Consider the following 17,617-nt stretch of genomic DNA (forward strand, 5'->3'; position numbering starts at 1 on the left):
ACATGTGATTCAATAAAAAAATTATTCAGGACATCAAATATATATACAACCCCCATTTCCAGAAAAGTTGGGACATTTTGTAAAATACAATAAAATCAAGAATCTGTGTTAATTCTCTTGAACCTTTATTTAACTGACAAAATTACAAAGAAAAGATTTCCAATACTGTTTAATTTTGATGGCTGCAGCACACTCCAAAAAAGTTTGGACAGAGGCACATGTTGTCACATCACTTTTCCTTTTAATTACAATTTAATTATTTGGGAATTGAGGATACTAGTTGTTGCAGTTTTGCAAGTGGAATTTTTACCCAATCTTGTCTGATATAAGAGATCTGCTCAACAGTCTGTGATCATCGTTGTCTGATTCTCCTTTTCATGATGGGCCATACGTTTTCAATAAGAGACAGATCTGGACTGCAGGCAGTCTGTCAGGCACATCCACTGGTGAAGAGTGTCTAGAAACCACTCAGTTGTAGCACGTGCTGAATGAGGCCTGGCTTTGTTTTGCTTCCCAGGAAAGATGTCATCCTGATGTCATTAAATGTATCTCTACAATCCCAATATACAGTACGCCTCCATGTCAATGGTACCTTTACACACATGCAAGTCACCCATGGCATTTGCACTGGTGCACCCCCATACCGTGACAGATGTTTGCTTTTGTACCTGTCGGTGATGAAAGTCTGGATGGTACTTTCGTCTTGGGGACTGAGAACTCGATGTCCGTTGAAGCTGAAACGTGGACTCATCTGACCACAGCACACATTTCCACTGTCTTTTAGACCATCAGAGATGAGCTTGGGCCCAGAGAACTTGGCAGCATCTCTGCATTGAACAGATGTAGCTTTCTCCTTGCATAACAGAGATTCAAGTGGCATTTCTTGATGCAGCGTCAAACTGTGTTAAGTGCAAACTGTTTTCTAAAGTACTCCTGTCCTGAGCACATGTGGCTGTATTTGGAGCTCAAAGGTCATACACATTCAACCAAGGTCTCCTCCTTTTCACAATATTATGTATGGTAGATGGTGAAAGACACAAATTCTTTGCAGTCTTGCTTTAAGAAATGTGATTTTTGAATTGTTTGACAATTCTCTCATGACACTGAGTACAAAGTGGTGAGCCATGATGACCCATCTTTGCTTGCTGAGAAGACTGAGAAAGTATTTTACACCCAAACAAGATTCCCTCACCTATTACCAATTCACCTGCTAATGGTGTTTAAAATACGGTTTAACTTGGATATTATATAATCTTTTCACTTTTATTTAGCCTCTGTCCCAACTTTTTTGGAGCGTGTTGCAGCCATCAAAATCAAAGTTTGTTTATATTTACAAACTACAATTATGTTGGTCAGTGAAAACATTGGAAATCTTTTCTTTGTACTTTTGTCAGTTAAAAAAAGGTTCAAGAGAATTAACAAATCACAGATTGTGGTTTTTATTGCATTTTACAAAATGTCCCAACTTTTCTGGAAATGGGTTTGTAAATACATAATTTTAACCCTTTCACGCATAGTGGTCACTACAGTGGACAGCTATTAAAAAAGCATTTTCTTGAATTTGCACGGGTTTTTATGGCAAAGTTGCACATCAGCCTCTTCATTGGACCCTGCTGCATCATCCTATAAATTGCAACCAAGTGGCAAGCCTTTGTGTTTCGATTTTTTCCCTCTCCAAGCCAAGATGGCCAAGGGTCAGTCAGACATGCCAAGTTGCTCCGGAATATCCACCCATTCCTTCTATCCTAGGAGACTCTTGTAGGTAAAAAAAATATTGCAGCATCAAGCAATATCTAACGAGTCATATCACAGTAAAATTTTCCAAGTTTTGATTTTAGATTGAGAGAAAACTCTGATTAATCACATGTCCACTGTAGTGGACGTCATGCATCAATTGCTATATTTCAGCTACAATTCATAATTATATTGTGAATAAAACTTAACTTAATCTGCAGTGACTTTTTTTACTGTAAATAAATGTACTTGTATTATTAGAATGTAATTTTCATTGACATCAAAAAAAGTCATGTGATTACATAATGTATGACACTTGTAATGCATTACTTTACTTGTTAGATCAAAAAGTAATCTGGTTTCGTAATGCATGTTATTGTAATGCGTTTTTTTACTCATAACATCAAAAAGTAATCTGATTACGTAATGCGTTTTTTTACTCATAACATCAAAAAGTAATCTGATTACGTAATGCATGTTACTTGTAATGCGTTTCTTTACTCGTTACATCAAAAAGTAATCTGATTAGGTAATGCACTTTACTTGTAGTTAATTACTTGTTAGATCAAAAAGTAATCTGATTAGGTAATGCATGTTACTTGTAACATCAAAAAAGTAATCTGAATGCGTTATGCATGTTACTTGTAATGCATTACCCCCAACACTGATCATTTCAGATGAGATTGAAAAAAACGTATCGCTAGGTTTTCTCAGAGGAGGGCTATGATAGAAATGTGCATGTCCATCTTGAACATAATCAGAATTATCAGCTAATAAGGGTAAATCTCCATACTCTGGTGCACTGGAGGGAGCATCTGAGTGGTTTCCACAGTTGTACCTTGACAGGCTGTAGAAAATTCTGATGGAATCACGTCCTCATGTTCTGATATCAAAGATACGCAAAGTGCAACTTGTATGAAGTTGTATGAAGCCTTTGCAATATTTAGCATTTATATTTTTTGTATATATTTTATAGTTTTCACATGATTTGATATAATTGTATTGATTAGTTTGTTAAATTCACATACTTTATCTGTTTGATTATTGTCTTATATTTAATATAGTATATCTTAAGTTTAAACCATAACCGCATGCTGTCCACTCAAGTGGACATCTGAAGATCTCTTTGAAAAATTTGTAAAAAAATAAAATAAAAATCAATTCTGGTTTTTCATGCCCTAAGAGCAATAAAAACACATAGGAAAAAAATCCTGACTGAGGTTATCATAATTCATGCATGAAAGGTTTAAAATCGTAATATTTCACAATATTGCTTTTTACGGTTTTGATCAGTCATATGTTTTTTTTTACTTTTTGTTTTTAATAAAAAAAATATATAGCATTTTCTTTAAAAAAAATGGTTTTTTTAAATCATACTGAGCCTAAACTAGTGTAAAATCATGTATAAAACATGTAACATGCAGTGATCCAACACACAATAGCCTTTCCTGGGTCTACACACCAGACAGTACAGCAGTTAGACTAGCTATACACAACAGTAAATATTTATACAACATCTGTCCCTGGTCTGCTGACCTTGCTTTCTCAAACACATCCGCAGTCAAATTTGCCCTCCACAGGTCATGCCCCAAGAAACCAGAATTCCCCACCAACCTCTTTCATGGTTTCTCTGGCGCTCTGGGCCTATGGGCATGGTGGGTGAAGCCAGATGTTTTGGGATTTGTTTAACAGCTGATGTTTATCTGCAACACACTTTATTTACACAAACAGGTCACCTGGCTCACTAGTGCCACCCTGCCTGGCACTGCTCTTCCAACATCCTTTTCTATTATTAGCCTGCTCTGAGTGTGTGTCATTCATCATGGTCCAAATGGGCCCCTCTGTAGGCTGCTCTGTTCCTATAATCCCTCCCATTTCTTATCTGGGTCAGCTTGACTAATTTACTTGCACATAGGTGTGATCTGTGCCAAGGAGAATTGATAATTACTTACCTCTCCCTTTATCACTTTGTGATGCAGTTATATTAACCTCAACAGTACAATGATAAAGATGGTGTAGAAGAGATACTGGATGCAAGATCTAGGAGCTTTGTAGAAGGCATTTATTCAGAAAAATTGGATTTACGTCTGTATTTAATGAGTTAATTATATTGAGAAAACATACTGTAAACTTTGTTTGAAATTTAAACATCCTCCTCAGTCTAAAAATTATTGTGTTTTGACACTAAACTACAAAACGGCTTGTTCTCATTCTTGGTTTTCTGGTGTCAGAAATCCAAGTGCATAAACGTGATTTGTTTTGCATGTTAATCACACTTATTAGAGAATCGTGATCTCTATTTTAAACCCAAAAAATTGTGATTCTCAATATATCAAGAATCGTGCAGCTCGAGCGCTTATTCAGTGATCAGAAACTTAGCCTGCATAGTCACAGTGACATAATATAGAGAAAGGAGATACGATTATTTACAAAGTCCTAAAGAGCGAAGATGAGAGTAGTTAAATGAGTAGTTTTATATTTTCTGATTTCACTTTAATTTGAAAGTTTTAGTTATTTTGTTTTGTTTTTTATGTGTCTGTATACTATTCTTTCTAGATCTAGTTTTAATTTATGATAAGAACTTCTTATATACATTATAAGAATAATGTAAAATGGATTGTGAAATAGCAGAATGGAGAGGGTGAAAGTTTCTTTGCAGGTTCATGGATAGTGTGGTAGACTTGTCATGGTTTACAGTGATGACAGTGGATAATTTTATATCAGGTAAAAGGGGAAACAATATGACTGAACATTTCCTACAGTATAATACCAGAAAAAATAGAATGGCCTTAAAGGCACACTATGTAAGATTATTGGATCAAAATATCCAAAAACCACTTGAACAATGTTATATATCTTGTTGATTTGTGTACTTATATTATCCCAAATATTTCTAAGAATGTTTAAATCCAGAGAAATAAGCAGTTTTAACCAGGACACGGACTGTGTCTGTGCGTCGGCTATCAATGACATACCTGCGTTACTTTCGATTTCCGAGACCACCAAAGACGCTTTAATATATTATGTGTTTTATTAGACAGGTGAGCAACCATATTTTTTTACTTTTTAGAGTACCATATTTACCATGCCTAATATCGATCTAGCTCGCTGCAACAAGTGTCTCATATAGTAGCCGCCGAGCGAACGCACAGAGTAGCATTATAACAACTTTCAACACACTCAAATGTATCTAATATGATAAAACAGCGCTGCGTTTACCCCACATACGCATGACCAGAAGAAGGGGAAGCGGTGTCTGTGGCATAATAAAAGCTCCACTGCTCTCGAGCTGTGCGTCATGATTGCCTCTCATTAGCAATCGCTCCAGCGGCCTCGTTCTGCTCCAACGGCTTTCGTAACGTTAATAAATCTTTAATACATTACTTGTCATCCATGAATATGATTTCTGCCCGAGTCCCGTCGTTTTCTTCACCGGCTCTAGAGGTGATAAAAACGACAACTCCCATGATTCCGGCGAAATCAAGGCGTTTTGAATAAACGACCTCTAGTGGCGAAAAATTACAGCGTACCTTTAATCTGTAGTCGCCTTTTAAAGAGTTTCCGATGTATGATAAATTAAAGCCAATGTTCTTTCCCGACACATCAAAATTACACTAGCAACACGGCACGTGTACTGACACACAGGATGTCACTTTTTTTTTGACAGGAACAACTGTGCGAGGTCAGAGGGGCAGCACAAAAGTGTCCGTGGGTTCTGATTTTAAATTCAGATTTGTTGTTGTAGGCTATTGCACAACAAAAATGGCCTCTGAAAATCTTGACGAATTGTAAGCATAGGGATGTCTATATTGAGCTTAAAGAAAATGTATGTTCACACATTAAATATTATGCTTGATGTATTATAATAGAGGCCTTTATGTACACCATGTATACTGGAGCATGATTAAAGTTGGTTCTTGATTAAATGGCAGGTTTTAATCTGGTGTTCATTAAAGATTGGTAACCCTGAGTTTGTGGTTTCTGGCTGTGTGTAACACCTGCTACTATAAAGTCTGCTATGTTGCTTTCAGACTGAGTGACTAAAGTTTATTTTTCTCTAGCCCCCCCATCCCTTCAGTCTGACCTTAACAGTTGCAGTGGCACATTTCAACATGGATTGTTTTGTAAACTTGTCTTAAGTGTTTGGCATTGAAGACGATGTGCAGTGCAAATTCAACGATACTGAACACTCTTTACTCTTGCATAGAGACACCTAATAATATGTGTACCAATGGGGGGAAAAGTAAATGATAAAATACATGTATCAGTCCTTTAAAAGTCTTATATTATGCACTTAGACTGCCTTGCGATTCAGTGTTAGTGTGTTTTCAATACATTGACAGCTAAATGATTTAAAACACATTTTGTGAATATATTGTGTAAAATACAAAACAAATATCACTAAAGCTTTAACTCGTGAACACTTGCCATCATAATATTGAGTAAAATGAGTCCTCACGTGATTCTGGTAAGTCAAGGTTTGTCCTCCTCAAACACATCTCTATTCGTTATCAAAGAGTTCTGACATGATTCTTTTGCTTTCATGCTTTTGAATTAACGGTGGAGGATTAATTGCTGCATGCATCACATTTATAATTACCTCTTCTGCTTTTGTTCTCACAGTATGAGGAAGCAACCCAAAGAAAGACCAGCTCCAAACAACCTTATGGTGAGTTTCTTTTCCCCGTTTTTACATTTCCCCCAAAAGTCAGAATAAGCCTTCAAGAGGATTATAACATGAAATGGGAATTATTTGATGAACAGAGTAAGTGAATGGGTGTATTTGATGGTAGGAATGCTTTTGTTGGTACTATGTGTAGGGGGTTGTTTAAAACCTTGACCTTTTGGTTTCTTCTAGTTTTTGTTTGAAAACTACATATATCCTATTTTCCATACTCCACTAATCTACACTATGCAAGTTCTATGACCGTCAGGCTATTGATTTGAATTTTGTAAGTGTTGGGTAACCTTTGACACCTCTGCTGTGGATTCAGTTGAGGAAGGACAAAAAAACAGCTGTGTGCTTTAGTTCTGCATCAATGTGAGGATGCTTTGTGTGTTTGTGAAGGGCACACAGCTATTAGTTGCTCTCGGATAAAAAGGTGCTTGAGCATTGTGATATTAAACCCTTTTAAATATTTCCATTTGAACTTCTTTAAAAACATGTACATTTTAATGTTCTTGTAAATGTAAGCACTTTGAGGCTTCTTCTATCAGGTTATATAAAAGGGATCACAGGGAGCAAAATCTACAGGAACTTTTAACAATGTGAAGTTTGTTGAGATTGTCAGCCAGAGGTTAATTAAAAGCTGTAACAAGATTTCTGATGCATTTCTTAGCTCTGTAAATTAGTAATGAAATAATTCACATACTCAATTTAATAGAAGCCCCCTAGTGAACACAAGGGAGGGTGTTGATTTTTAGTTTATAAATGTTTAATTTTGATATGTATTTTATGATTAAAGTAAAACCTGTTCATGGAAATTGTCATGTAGTGAAAAGGTGGAATTTATTTTATTTATTAATTTTTTGACACATTGTCCTCATCCTAAAAGGAAACATATAAACATTGCTGACTTAAATTAAATACTCAATGATTTATCCACTGGAATTTTGATTCTCAGCTTATGCTAAATCTATTAATGCTTATTTACCTAAAACTCAATAAAAAAATGCTGTGTCCTTGTCTCCCTGTCTCCCTTCTGTCTTTGTGCCACTTGGAACAACTTAAACTCCCCCATTGGCTGGGCTGATGAAATCTGAGGTTGTGTCAGCTCACACTGTCACAAAAGTTAGCACTCAGAGCCTTTAAAAGCTGTCAGCACAGCTGCTGGATTTTCTCCGCACCACAGACAGCGCAGTCCACAATAATCTGACTGCTAATGCAGAGATACTGCACACTGTGGCCCTGTTTACACCTGGTATTAAGATGTGTTTTAGTCGATCGGATCACAAGTGGACGATGCTGAATACAGGTGTGAACGGGGTCTAAAACGTTTTGAGCTTGTCCACTTTCGACCACTTCCAGATGTACTCCAAAACGCATTTCACCGGATTGCTTTCGTAGTGTGAACGCTCATGTGGCCAAATGTGTTCGAACAGCCACAAAAGACCGCCTACTGATCTAATGCGTAAACATTATGGGAAGCACGCTAGCCAGACAGGATTTAAACTTTGTTGCCTGAAGACAAATGTTTGATTTGAAGATGAAAACGTACCAAGCACAATGTTCTCTCACCATTCTTGATTTCTAACACGCACTCACAGCGTTCGACCTGATCTTGCGGCTATCAGAGCTCTCCGGATGTTTTCCGTCGTCTCCGGGCACGTTCATATGTAAATTGCACTAGCTTAATTTGTCCATTAGATCGAAAAATACATACATTTACCTGCCCATAGACCCTGCCCTTGAAGAAATCGGGACAGAAGTGATTGAAAGTGGACAAAAGAGACGGATTAAAACACCAGGTGTAAATGGGTGTGTGTGTGATACCTGTGCTTCAGTGTTTGCTCTCTCATCGTCTAGTGATAGACAGACAGCATTTAACTCAACATTCTGAGTATAGATGAGATTGTGGGATGTTTTTGTATTTTCTTCATCCTCTAATATCAGATGTCTACGGTGGCCGAGAAGTGCAAAACAAACCACAATTCTGAAAAAACAAAAACAAATTTATAAACGCAATGGAAAGACTAAAAACAAATGAGCAAGTTAGAAAACACAATAACAATTCCGAAAACAAAATAGCAAATCAGAAAACACAACGACAAATCTGAAAACAAATTAACAAGTCAGAAAACACAATAAGTCAGTCAAAACAGAAAAGATAGATTAATGGCGAATGGAATACTGACCGCTGATTGGACGAGACACCTGTCAATCAAGACATGCAGAAAGTACAGCAGACTGTGGCAGGAGAAAGTCGATGTGTAAATATTAGCTGTATCGTCTACTATAATAATTTTTTTATTATTATTATGTGCTAGGCAGCGAGCTGACATTATCGAGTATGTCACTAAAAACAAACATAAACACAATTAGAATGCGGTTATAATGCCCCTAAAATTCCAGATATGTGGAAATGCCCCTGCATGAGATTTTGTCTTATATAATATGGTAGCCTATATTAATTTTATACAGATCAATAAACTAGTTAATATTGTGAATTACAATTTGTCACTCGAGGGAGACTTGAACTCAGGTCGTTCGTGTCAAAAGCTAAATCTGCTGTTCTTGCTACACGCCACTCTCCCACTTTACCAGATCGAGTTCTTTTATAATTTTGTCTGACCAAACCAGATAGTAGGGCTGGGTCCGAATATTCGATGTTCATTACTACCTAAGCTTCGAAGCTCAAAAAATGGTATTCGGACCAGCCCTACCAGATAGTGGTAGGAAGATTTTAATATGAAAAGTTTTTTCTCTCTATAATAATCGCACTAAATTAGCCAGTTAAATAGACAGCTCTAATATTTACACATGCACACGCGAATCGACTTTCTCCTGCCGCAGTCTGCTGTACTTTCTGCATGTCTTGATTGACAGGTGTCTCGTCCAATAAGCGGCCAGTATTCCATTTGCCACATATACCTACCTTTTCCATTTTGTCTGACTTGTCGTTGTGTTTTCTGACTTGTTAATTTGTTTTCGGAAATGTTATTGTGTTTTCTAACTTGTTAATTTGTTTTTAGTCTTTCCATTGCTTCTATAAATTTGTTGTTTTGTTTTCAGAATTGTGGTTTGTTTTTCACTTCTCGGCCACCGTAGTTGTCTGTATGCTAGCACTGTTAATAAAACATATATCACTGTTTATTTAACTTTTTTTTTTTTTTACTTTTTTTTTTTTTGTTAAAGAAGTTAATACTTTTATTCAGCAGGGATGCTAAACGGATCAAGTGACATTTAGAATTTACAAAAGATCTCAAGTCTCAAATATATTTTTAAAAAAATGTTCTTTTGAACTTTCTATTCATAAAAAAATCTTGAATCATGTTTCCACATAAGTATTAAAGGGTTAGTTCACCCAAAAATGAAAATTCTGTCAGTAATTACTCACCCTCAACACAGAAGCGCTGCGCTATTACACTACGTGAAAAAACTCGAGGCCCAGAGAAAAGGAAATAAATAGTGGAATAAAGTTAACTTTATAAACTTTATAAACTTAAGATTGAGCCACTGGAGTCACTTGGACTATATTAACGATGTCTTTAATGCATTTTCTGGGCCAGCAAGTTATAATGTCTTAGAAGCCTATGGAGGAGTGAGACAGCTCTCAGATTTAATCAAAAATATCTTAATTTGTGTTCCGAAGATGAACGAAGGTCTTACGGGGTTGGAACAACATGAGGGTGAGTAATTACTGACAGAATTTTTGGGTGAACTAACTGTGATGAGGTTCAACGTTGTAAATAAAGGGAAGGAAGAAGACAGGGGTCGGCGAGACTGGGACACTCGTTTTTATTAAAGCAAAAAGTTCAAAATAGAAAGACTGCGCACAGAGCGCGTTCACCGTGCTATCAGCACAGCATAAATAAATCAATAATCCAGATTCTCTCGTGATGATTTCTCCGTGGAAACAGCAGCAGACGAGGTCCCAGTCCAACTCTCTCTCTCTCTCTCTCTCTCTCTCATTCCCGCCGGCTTATATCCGGTCTCTCCACGCCAATTACTGCAATCAGACACAGGTGTTCATCATCTGCACTTGACCTACTTACTCACCGCTCGGCTCCGTCCTCTCTCTCCCGCTACAGACTTCGCAAAACCACGCCCCCCTCGCCACACTAACCCTTTAAGCAGCACAACTGTTTTCAACATTGATAATAAAAGGAAATGTTTCCTGAGCATATCAGCATATTAGAATGATTTCTGAAGGATCATTTTGGATCAACTTTATCTAACTTTTCAACTCACTTGTCACTTTTTTTTTTTTTTTACTCAGTTCTGGAGATCCAGGTTTTTTTTCCCCCTTGTTCATATGTCTGTAACGTGTAATCTCTTAGATTTAGTTAGATGCAGTGCAGTGATTGACAATTTCTCTCTCATTGTCAGTCAGCCTTTTAGCACCCTTTGTCCCCTCCTGGCCCTTGCCACCCCCGCCCCCTTTCCCTGGGGGCTGTCCGGGGGGCTCAGCTGCAGTAGCCTCAGCCAGGGACAAAAAGCTGAAAGAGACCTACAAACTCGCAGAATCTGTCACAGCGCTCCTATATCCACCCCCATGTTTCCTGATTACGTGGGCTGATGAGCTAAGGAGCGATTGCTTGTGTTCATGTGTTTTAAGACCCATGGGAGCGGCTCTTAAAAAGACACAGTCTCTCTGAATGCCAGCGGCCTGTGCCGTGGGGATTGGGATGAGAACAGGCTTTGAAAGCCCTCTGACACCACTCTGATGACTTGTTTACACATTAGCACGCTGAGGAGCTTCTTGAACTCCCCGGAGGGTAATCCTACCTTTTAGCTCTCTGATACTGTGTCTGTCTGCCATCCCTCCTTCTCACCCACCCCCTTGATAATGGGGGGTCTTCAAAGCTGCCGGACTCTCTTTGCCATAGAGACTTGGTCAATTGTCAGAGCTCAGAAAATCAGAAAAACTCAATCTATTTCAATTTAGCTCCGGCAGTTTTTAAAGTCTGTCAAAAGCCACCTTATATGGGTTTGTCTTTAAATTAGGGATGAGAATTCTAAAGAATTTAATGTAATTATCAATTCCTCTTAATAATTCCGGTTTACATTAATATAATAGTGTAATTGTAATGATTCTTGGAATTAATCCATTCCATTAATGATTACTTTCATTTTTTAAAATGATTAAATATATGGAAAGAAAATAATATATTGGTTGGTAAGATTTTTGAATGTTTTTAAAGAAGTCTCTTATGCTCACCAAGGCTGCATTTAAATGATCAAAAATACAGAGCAATAGTGTAATGTTATGACCAGTTAAAATAACTTGTTTCTATTTTAGCATATTTTAAAGTATTGTAATGTTTTCCTGTGATGGCAAAGCTGAAATCATTCTCACATGTCCTTCATAAATCATTATAATATGCTGATTTGTTGCTCAGGAAACATTTCTTATTATTATCAATGTTGAAAACAGTTGTGCTGCTTAACATTTTTGTGGAAATGGTAATACTTTTTTTCAGGATTCTCTGATGAATAGAAAGTTTAAATCTGGACTGACCTCAGACAATAGTGTATTTTTAACTATTTTAACTATGATATTTGTGATATTATGATATTACTGAGTTTGTAAAACACAGACCTGTTTTAGTGATGTAGAAATCTTTGGGTGTTGTTAAGGTGCTTGTGTTTCATAAGTGTTGGTAGCCAACCCTCCCATCTCACTCACATAGCTTAAAGTTCCCCTGTAGTCAATAATTGTATCCCTTAAAACTCATCATTGATCACCAAAATTACATATTTAAGCGTTTTTTTCCTTGGAAGTCTTCGTGCCTTAAAATAGCTTGAATGTAACTCTCTACACCCTTGCCTCATTTAGGATGCGCAGTTCAATGAATATGCAAATGAACTCGCCTCCACTCACTCACACCAGCTCAGAGATCCACTCGTTGACGTGATTGGTTACAAGGTAGTTTGTGACGTCTGAAACACCAGCGATTTACAAACTGCGTTTTTGAGACTGTCTTTGATTCACTGCAGTTTTAAGGAGAAAATACTCAGCAATGGTGTTGACTAATGAATTTCCACACGGTTCGTCTTAAACCATGTTAAACACCACATAGGCATATAAACAACATTGAAAACTTGATTTTCACCACAGGGGGAGTTTAACTATAAGTGAAGTAGACCTACCCTGCAGCTTTTTAATCCAGATAGATGGTCTGTCCCATGGTGACTGCTGAATTAAAAGATCAGCATTTATGAAATCTTAACATTGTCATATACATCGTCCTGTATCCAGAGGGAACAGGTCGTTAGTATGCAAATCTGAAAAGACCTAGTTATTACTCCGACTTCTTCACCTTCCTTACTCTGTGTCTCTCTCTCGTGTTTTCTCTCGGCTTCAATATCAGCCTTACACACACACACACACACACACACACACACAATGACACGCATTACGCCGAGCTGTCGCTGTTCACCAACACATTCTAATGAGGTGATGACCAACCACTTGTTATAATTGCTTTGGACTCTTTAATTTTCAAGCTTATTAATCATATGTAGAGTTATTTAAAATTGCATAAATTAATCTTAGATTAAAAAGCTTTTAACAGACTCAAAACAATTAAAGAGAGAGGTGAGATTTCCCCTGGGTTTGGCAGTTTTACTTTAATAGAGAATTCAGGTGATTATCACACTTTGATATGAGGCTGTGATTAATGTAGCCACACTTTTAAATGAGATTTTGCCTTTTTTTGTTTTTTTTGTTCACGTGTTGGAGAGGTAAAGCAGGGAGACGATAATGACCTAACTAACAGAGTATTTATACTGCCTCTCCACTCTGCAAGTGTGCTAAGCTAGCAGCAGGTGGGTTAATTAATGGAGGTCCTGTTTCTGGCATGCTCCAGCACACACTCATACACGGAACAGAGGGACACACAGGTGGTGCGTTTTGTGTGTTTGTGATCCATCTCAGCACATCCAAACAAGCGGGTGACCATCTAAGCTCTGATTTATTTCAGGTCATTGGGCACACACCCAAATGTACGTGTTTGCATTAGTTAGCAGACCCGCACATCCTTTCAACTTGCTTTCTGCTAGATACGTGTCCATGCTTGACATTTATTGTTAATGTGCTTAAGCTCTTATTGTTTCTCTTTTGGGCACTTTTATGTTTGAGGGTTTTATTAAAACTTTTTCAGTTTTGCTAAATGCAGTTTTGAATGCAATTTATTTAATTTTTTTGTGGCTACTTTTCAAGTGTCTTTTATGTAGCAAAAAATTGCTTTATCCTTGTCCCAGAAATTGAAAGTCTACTGAAAAGAATGATAATTACACACATTTTTATATTTATTGTGTGAAAAAGATTTATATCAGTTGCATATATCCCAGTGAAGCTGTAATCAAATTATGCAAAACTTATTAAAATTTGTGTATTTAGGGCATAAATGCAAGCTTTGAAAACAGCCTGAGTTGGTCATTTTATTTAAAATGTTCGTTCCATCACAGACTGTTATTAAACCATATTAAAGGATGACACAGCAGTGGAAATGTTTTTTACTCTCAGGGAAAAAATTTAAAAGGACAGAATTTCTCCTTACTATTAGTGGACAATTTTAAGTAGTGAAAGCATAAAAAGTGTGTTTTAAGAGACTTAATTTCCGAGTTCAAACGAGCTCATAGCTGAAGAGTTATTACATGAATTCTCTCCATTCTCCCTGGCCTCTTCTGTCAGGTCAGAAAGCAGGTCCTCACCCGGGCAGAGGCAGAGCTGGTTGTGGATCTGGCAGCGAGCGTTGGGCTGCCCAGGCTGTGTGATTGATGAGATGGGTGGCTGGTAGGACTGCCCTCTCCAACACTCCAGCACTGAGAGTGATTAACCTCACTGTGGCACAGGCAGAGCTCACCATTAAGAGGACAGAACGATTGATGGTATAGCGTTGTCCTCGTTGAGAAAGAAGGAAAGAATGAGAGGGGATGATGTGATGGTGAAAGGGTATGAGAAGATCATCAAAAGTGTTGAGTCTGCATCAAATGAACATCCGATTAAGAAACAGTTGTTGCTTAGTTTCTTTGGATCTATCTGATTTTTCAGCTTCAGTTCAATTTAGCTTTGTTTCCCCCCTCCATGTACATCTCCTCATTAGGGCTTCCTAATGATTTTGCATTTGAATCACTGTCATTCTATTGCAAGTTGAACTATTTAATACCAAGTACTTAAGAGGCTTTGTGCCAGAGAAATTAGGGCTGATGTGCTTATTTACGCTGCTCAATCTGTTCATCTCTGTTGAACTTGGAGAGGAAAACCAGTAGGCATCACCTTGGCATGCACACGATTGACAGCCATATTGTGTCAGTCCTTCTCGTTTTTATGGTACACTCCAGTGAGATTTGTCATGTTTCAGAATGATGTGTTTATATATCAGCTATTTGAACAAGTGAACATAATTGTTGTTCACTCTCCATTACTAATTTATTTTGCTGTTATGTATCAGTGAAGAATCACATTGAAAACTAAAGTCATTTATTTATCTGCCTCCTTCTGTTTTTCAGGATCACCCCTTTATCGTGCAATATAATGACGGCAACACTGAGGTTGTGTCCATGTGGGTGTGCCGCAGCCTAGAGGACCGCAAAGCCCAGCAGGCACAGATACTCATGTGAACAACAGTGGCACAGGATGGAATTATGGGAGACGGTGTCCACATTTCCTTACTTTATTCTTCCACTGAACCCAGAAAAGCAGCAGCTGAACTTGCAGATCTTCCTCCCATGCTTGAGTTTAATGGTGCACGGTGAGACAACTGCTACGAGTCTAATGCAGATTATGCTAGCATCCTGCACAAGAGGATTTTAACCGTATGTATTGGTTTGCACTGATGCAGCAAATCTTTAACTTTGTTCTTCTGCAGTGGGTTTCTTTTCACTTTTTGTGCAGATTCCAAAGTAAATGTTTTGACAGAAGATCCTTGCGGGGGGCTGTTGCTCGCTCGCTCCACTCGAATCGAGTAAAAAATGGTGTCTCTGTCTGTACTTAAAGCCACAATCTGGTTTTGCCAAAACATTGTGGGCATGTCATAAATCATCTCGAGTTCAGTGAAACATTACAGTTTTCAAATATATGGGGGTGTGTCAAGCATTGCTCCCTGCTGCAGTGCAAGTCATGCTGCTGTTGTTTTAAAAGCCACTTTTTGTTGAGTTTCACAAATGGCCTGCCACTTGTGGCGATACCCTATTGAAGTTAGAAAAATGTGATGCCTTGTTACAGTGGAAGGATGGCAGCTTGTCCAGATGAGCTTTTAGATAGTCCAGCAGTAGCCGACTGTAATGCTACATTCGATGCCAGTTTCATGAAGTGGTTCATGGGAATTGATTGCTTTGATTAATGCAATCCCATTTTTTAAGTTCGTTCCATATACTTTTTTTACTCTATGTACGCTACTGTTTGAAAGTTTGGGGTCGGTGTATATATATAAAGAGATTAATCCTTTTATTTAGCAAGGACTCATTAAATGGATCAAATGTGATCATAAAGACTACGTTACGAAATATTAAAATTTCAAATGCTGTTAAGCAGCACAACTATTTTCAACATTGATAATTATAATACATATCAGCACAAAATCAGCATATTAGACTGGTTTCTGAAGGATCATGTGACACTGAAGACTGGAGTAATGATGCTGAAAATTCAGCTTTGAGGTCACTGGAGTAAATTACATTTTAAAATGTATTCAAATAGAATATTTCACAATATTACTGTTTTAAATGTATTTTGATGAAATAAATGCCTTGGTGAGCATAAGCATCAGCATCTTTCATAAACATTTTTATAAATCTTGCCGACCTCCAACTTTTGAACGGTACACTATTCTTCATTTCAAAGTTATACAGAAAATGGGATGAGTCTAGCCATTTGGAAAATAAAAATTAACTTAAGTTGAGAATTTAGATGAGAACCTGTGAATTCTCTTAGATCACATTAGCTTGACAGTCTCAACATATTCCTCTTCATATTAGCACAGCAGGATCCACTGAACTGTTGCAAGAATGGTAATAGTGACTCTTAAAATCCCATAGCTCCCCTTTGAAACCGAATTCGCTTTTCTCTTGTACTTCATGAAATATTAAGCAAACTCCCATTACAACTGTATGCATCTGAATTAACTGACTTCATTTGTCTGAGGATTTTATCAAAGCAAATCCACAACCTCTTTCATTAGCCACACCAAGACATAACACCTGCCTTCGTTTCTGATATTTTATAGCCATTTTAGTGTCTCATCAGTATTACTTTAAAGTTGTTGGGGGTTTTTTTTAATTGCGAGATCAAAATATATTTTCTTATTTAGATATTGTGGTTCATCAGTGCCTGTGTCTGTTGAGAAAATATTCCGAATTATTACAGGATATGACTCAACACAGTGGAAGAAGAGACTTTTTCTATATAATGGCGAATATGTATAGTTCTGAAAATGTAGTTGTCACATACCAAAGCCAAATACATTATATTGTTGTTGTTGTTTTTTTAAACTGTATCGTAAGTTATATTATTTGTTGCTACTTTTTTCCTAATATGTAGAACTATCTCAAATAGTTACTTAAAAATGAATTAAAGATTAAAAAGACAATTGGCCAAAACAAAATCTGTGAGGAAGAAAACAACCATGTGACTACCTAATACTGTTTGCACATAAAGGTGATTTTTCTAAATAAAACTTTTCAGATCCCATTGTTTCATTTATCTGCATTTCATAATGTTTCCCTACACTCTTAAGAAAAATGGTTCTAAACAGTACCAAATTAGGGTTCTTCGGCTTGTCACAATAGCAGAACCATTTTTGGTGCTAAGTAGAACCATTTTTATAAGGTTCCATAAAGAACCATGCTTTGAAAGGGCTATATAGGACCTTAATGGTGGTATAAATAACCTTTTCAACAATATTTATTTTCATTAATATTAGTATCTTCATATTATTATTATTATGATTATTATTATTACTATTATTTGTATAAATTATTGATTAATAAATAGCCCTCTCTCTGCCTGGTCTTATATCTTTTTGCATCTATTTGGGTTTTACTTTTTTTCTTCTTTTTTTTTTAAACAGCATGGTATGTCAATTAGGTACTTTTATTTTTTATTGACATGGCAGATTGTAGCAAAAATGACAGTGGTCTAATAACAGTTGTTAGCTGAATACATTAATAAATAACAATTGACATTGAACACGATATAGATGTAGTGAAGACCAAGTT

General features: G+C 37.0%; 1 protein-coding gene across 2 annotated transcripts in view; it reads left to right on the forward strand.

Moving 5' to 3' along the window:
* The window catches only part of map2k5 (mitogen-activated protein kinase kinase 5), a 61,623-nt gene extending 44,533 nt beyond the window's left edge, over nucleotides 1-17,090 (forward strand). For both annotated transcript variants that reach the window (XM_082162278.1, XM_082162279.1), the window contains exons 21-22: nucleotides 6,358-6,403; nucleotides 14,912-17,090. In XM_082162278.1, coding sequence (XP_082018404.1) covers nucleotides 6,358-6,403; nucleotides 14,912-15,022 — 157 coding nt within the window. In that variant the 3' untranslated portion in view covers nucleotides 15,023-17,090. The remainder of the gene's footprint in view (nucleotides 1-6,357; nucleotides 6,404-14,911) is intronic.
* The last annotated feature ends 527 nt before the right edge of the window (nucleotides 17,091-17,617 follow it).

This window comes from Leuciscus leuciscus (assembly GCF_965113295.1).
Source record: "Leuciscus leuciscus genome assembly, chromosome: 2".
NCBI lineage: Eukaryota > Metazoa > Chordata > Actinopteri > Cypriniformes > Leuciscidae > Leuciscus > Leuciscus leuciscus.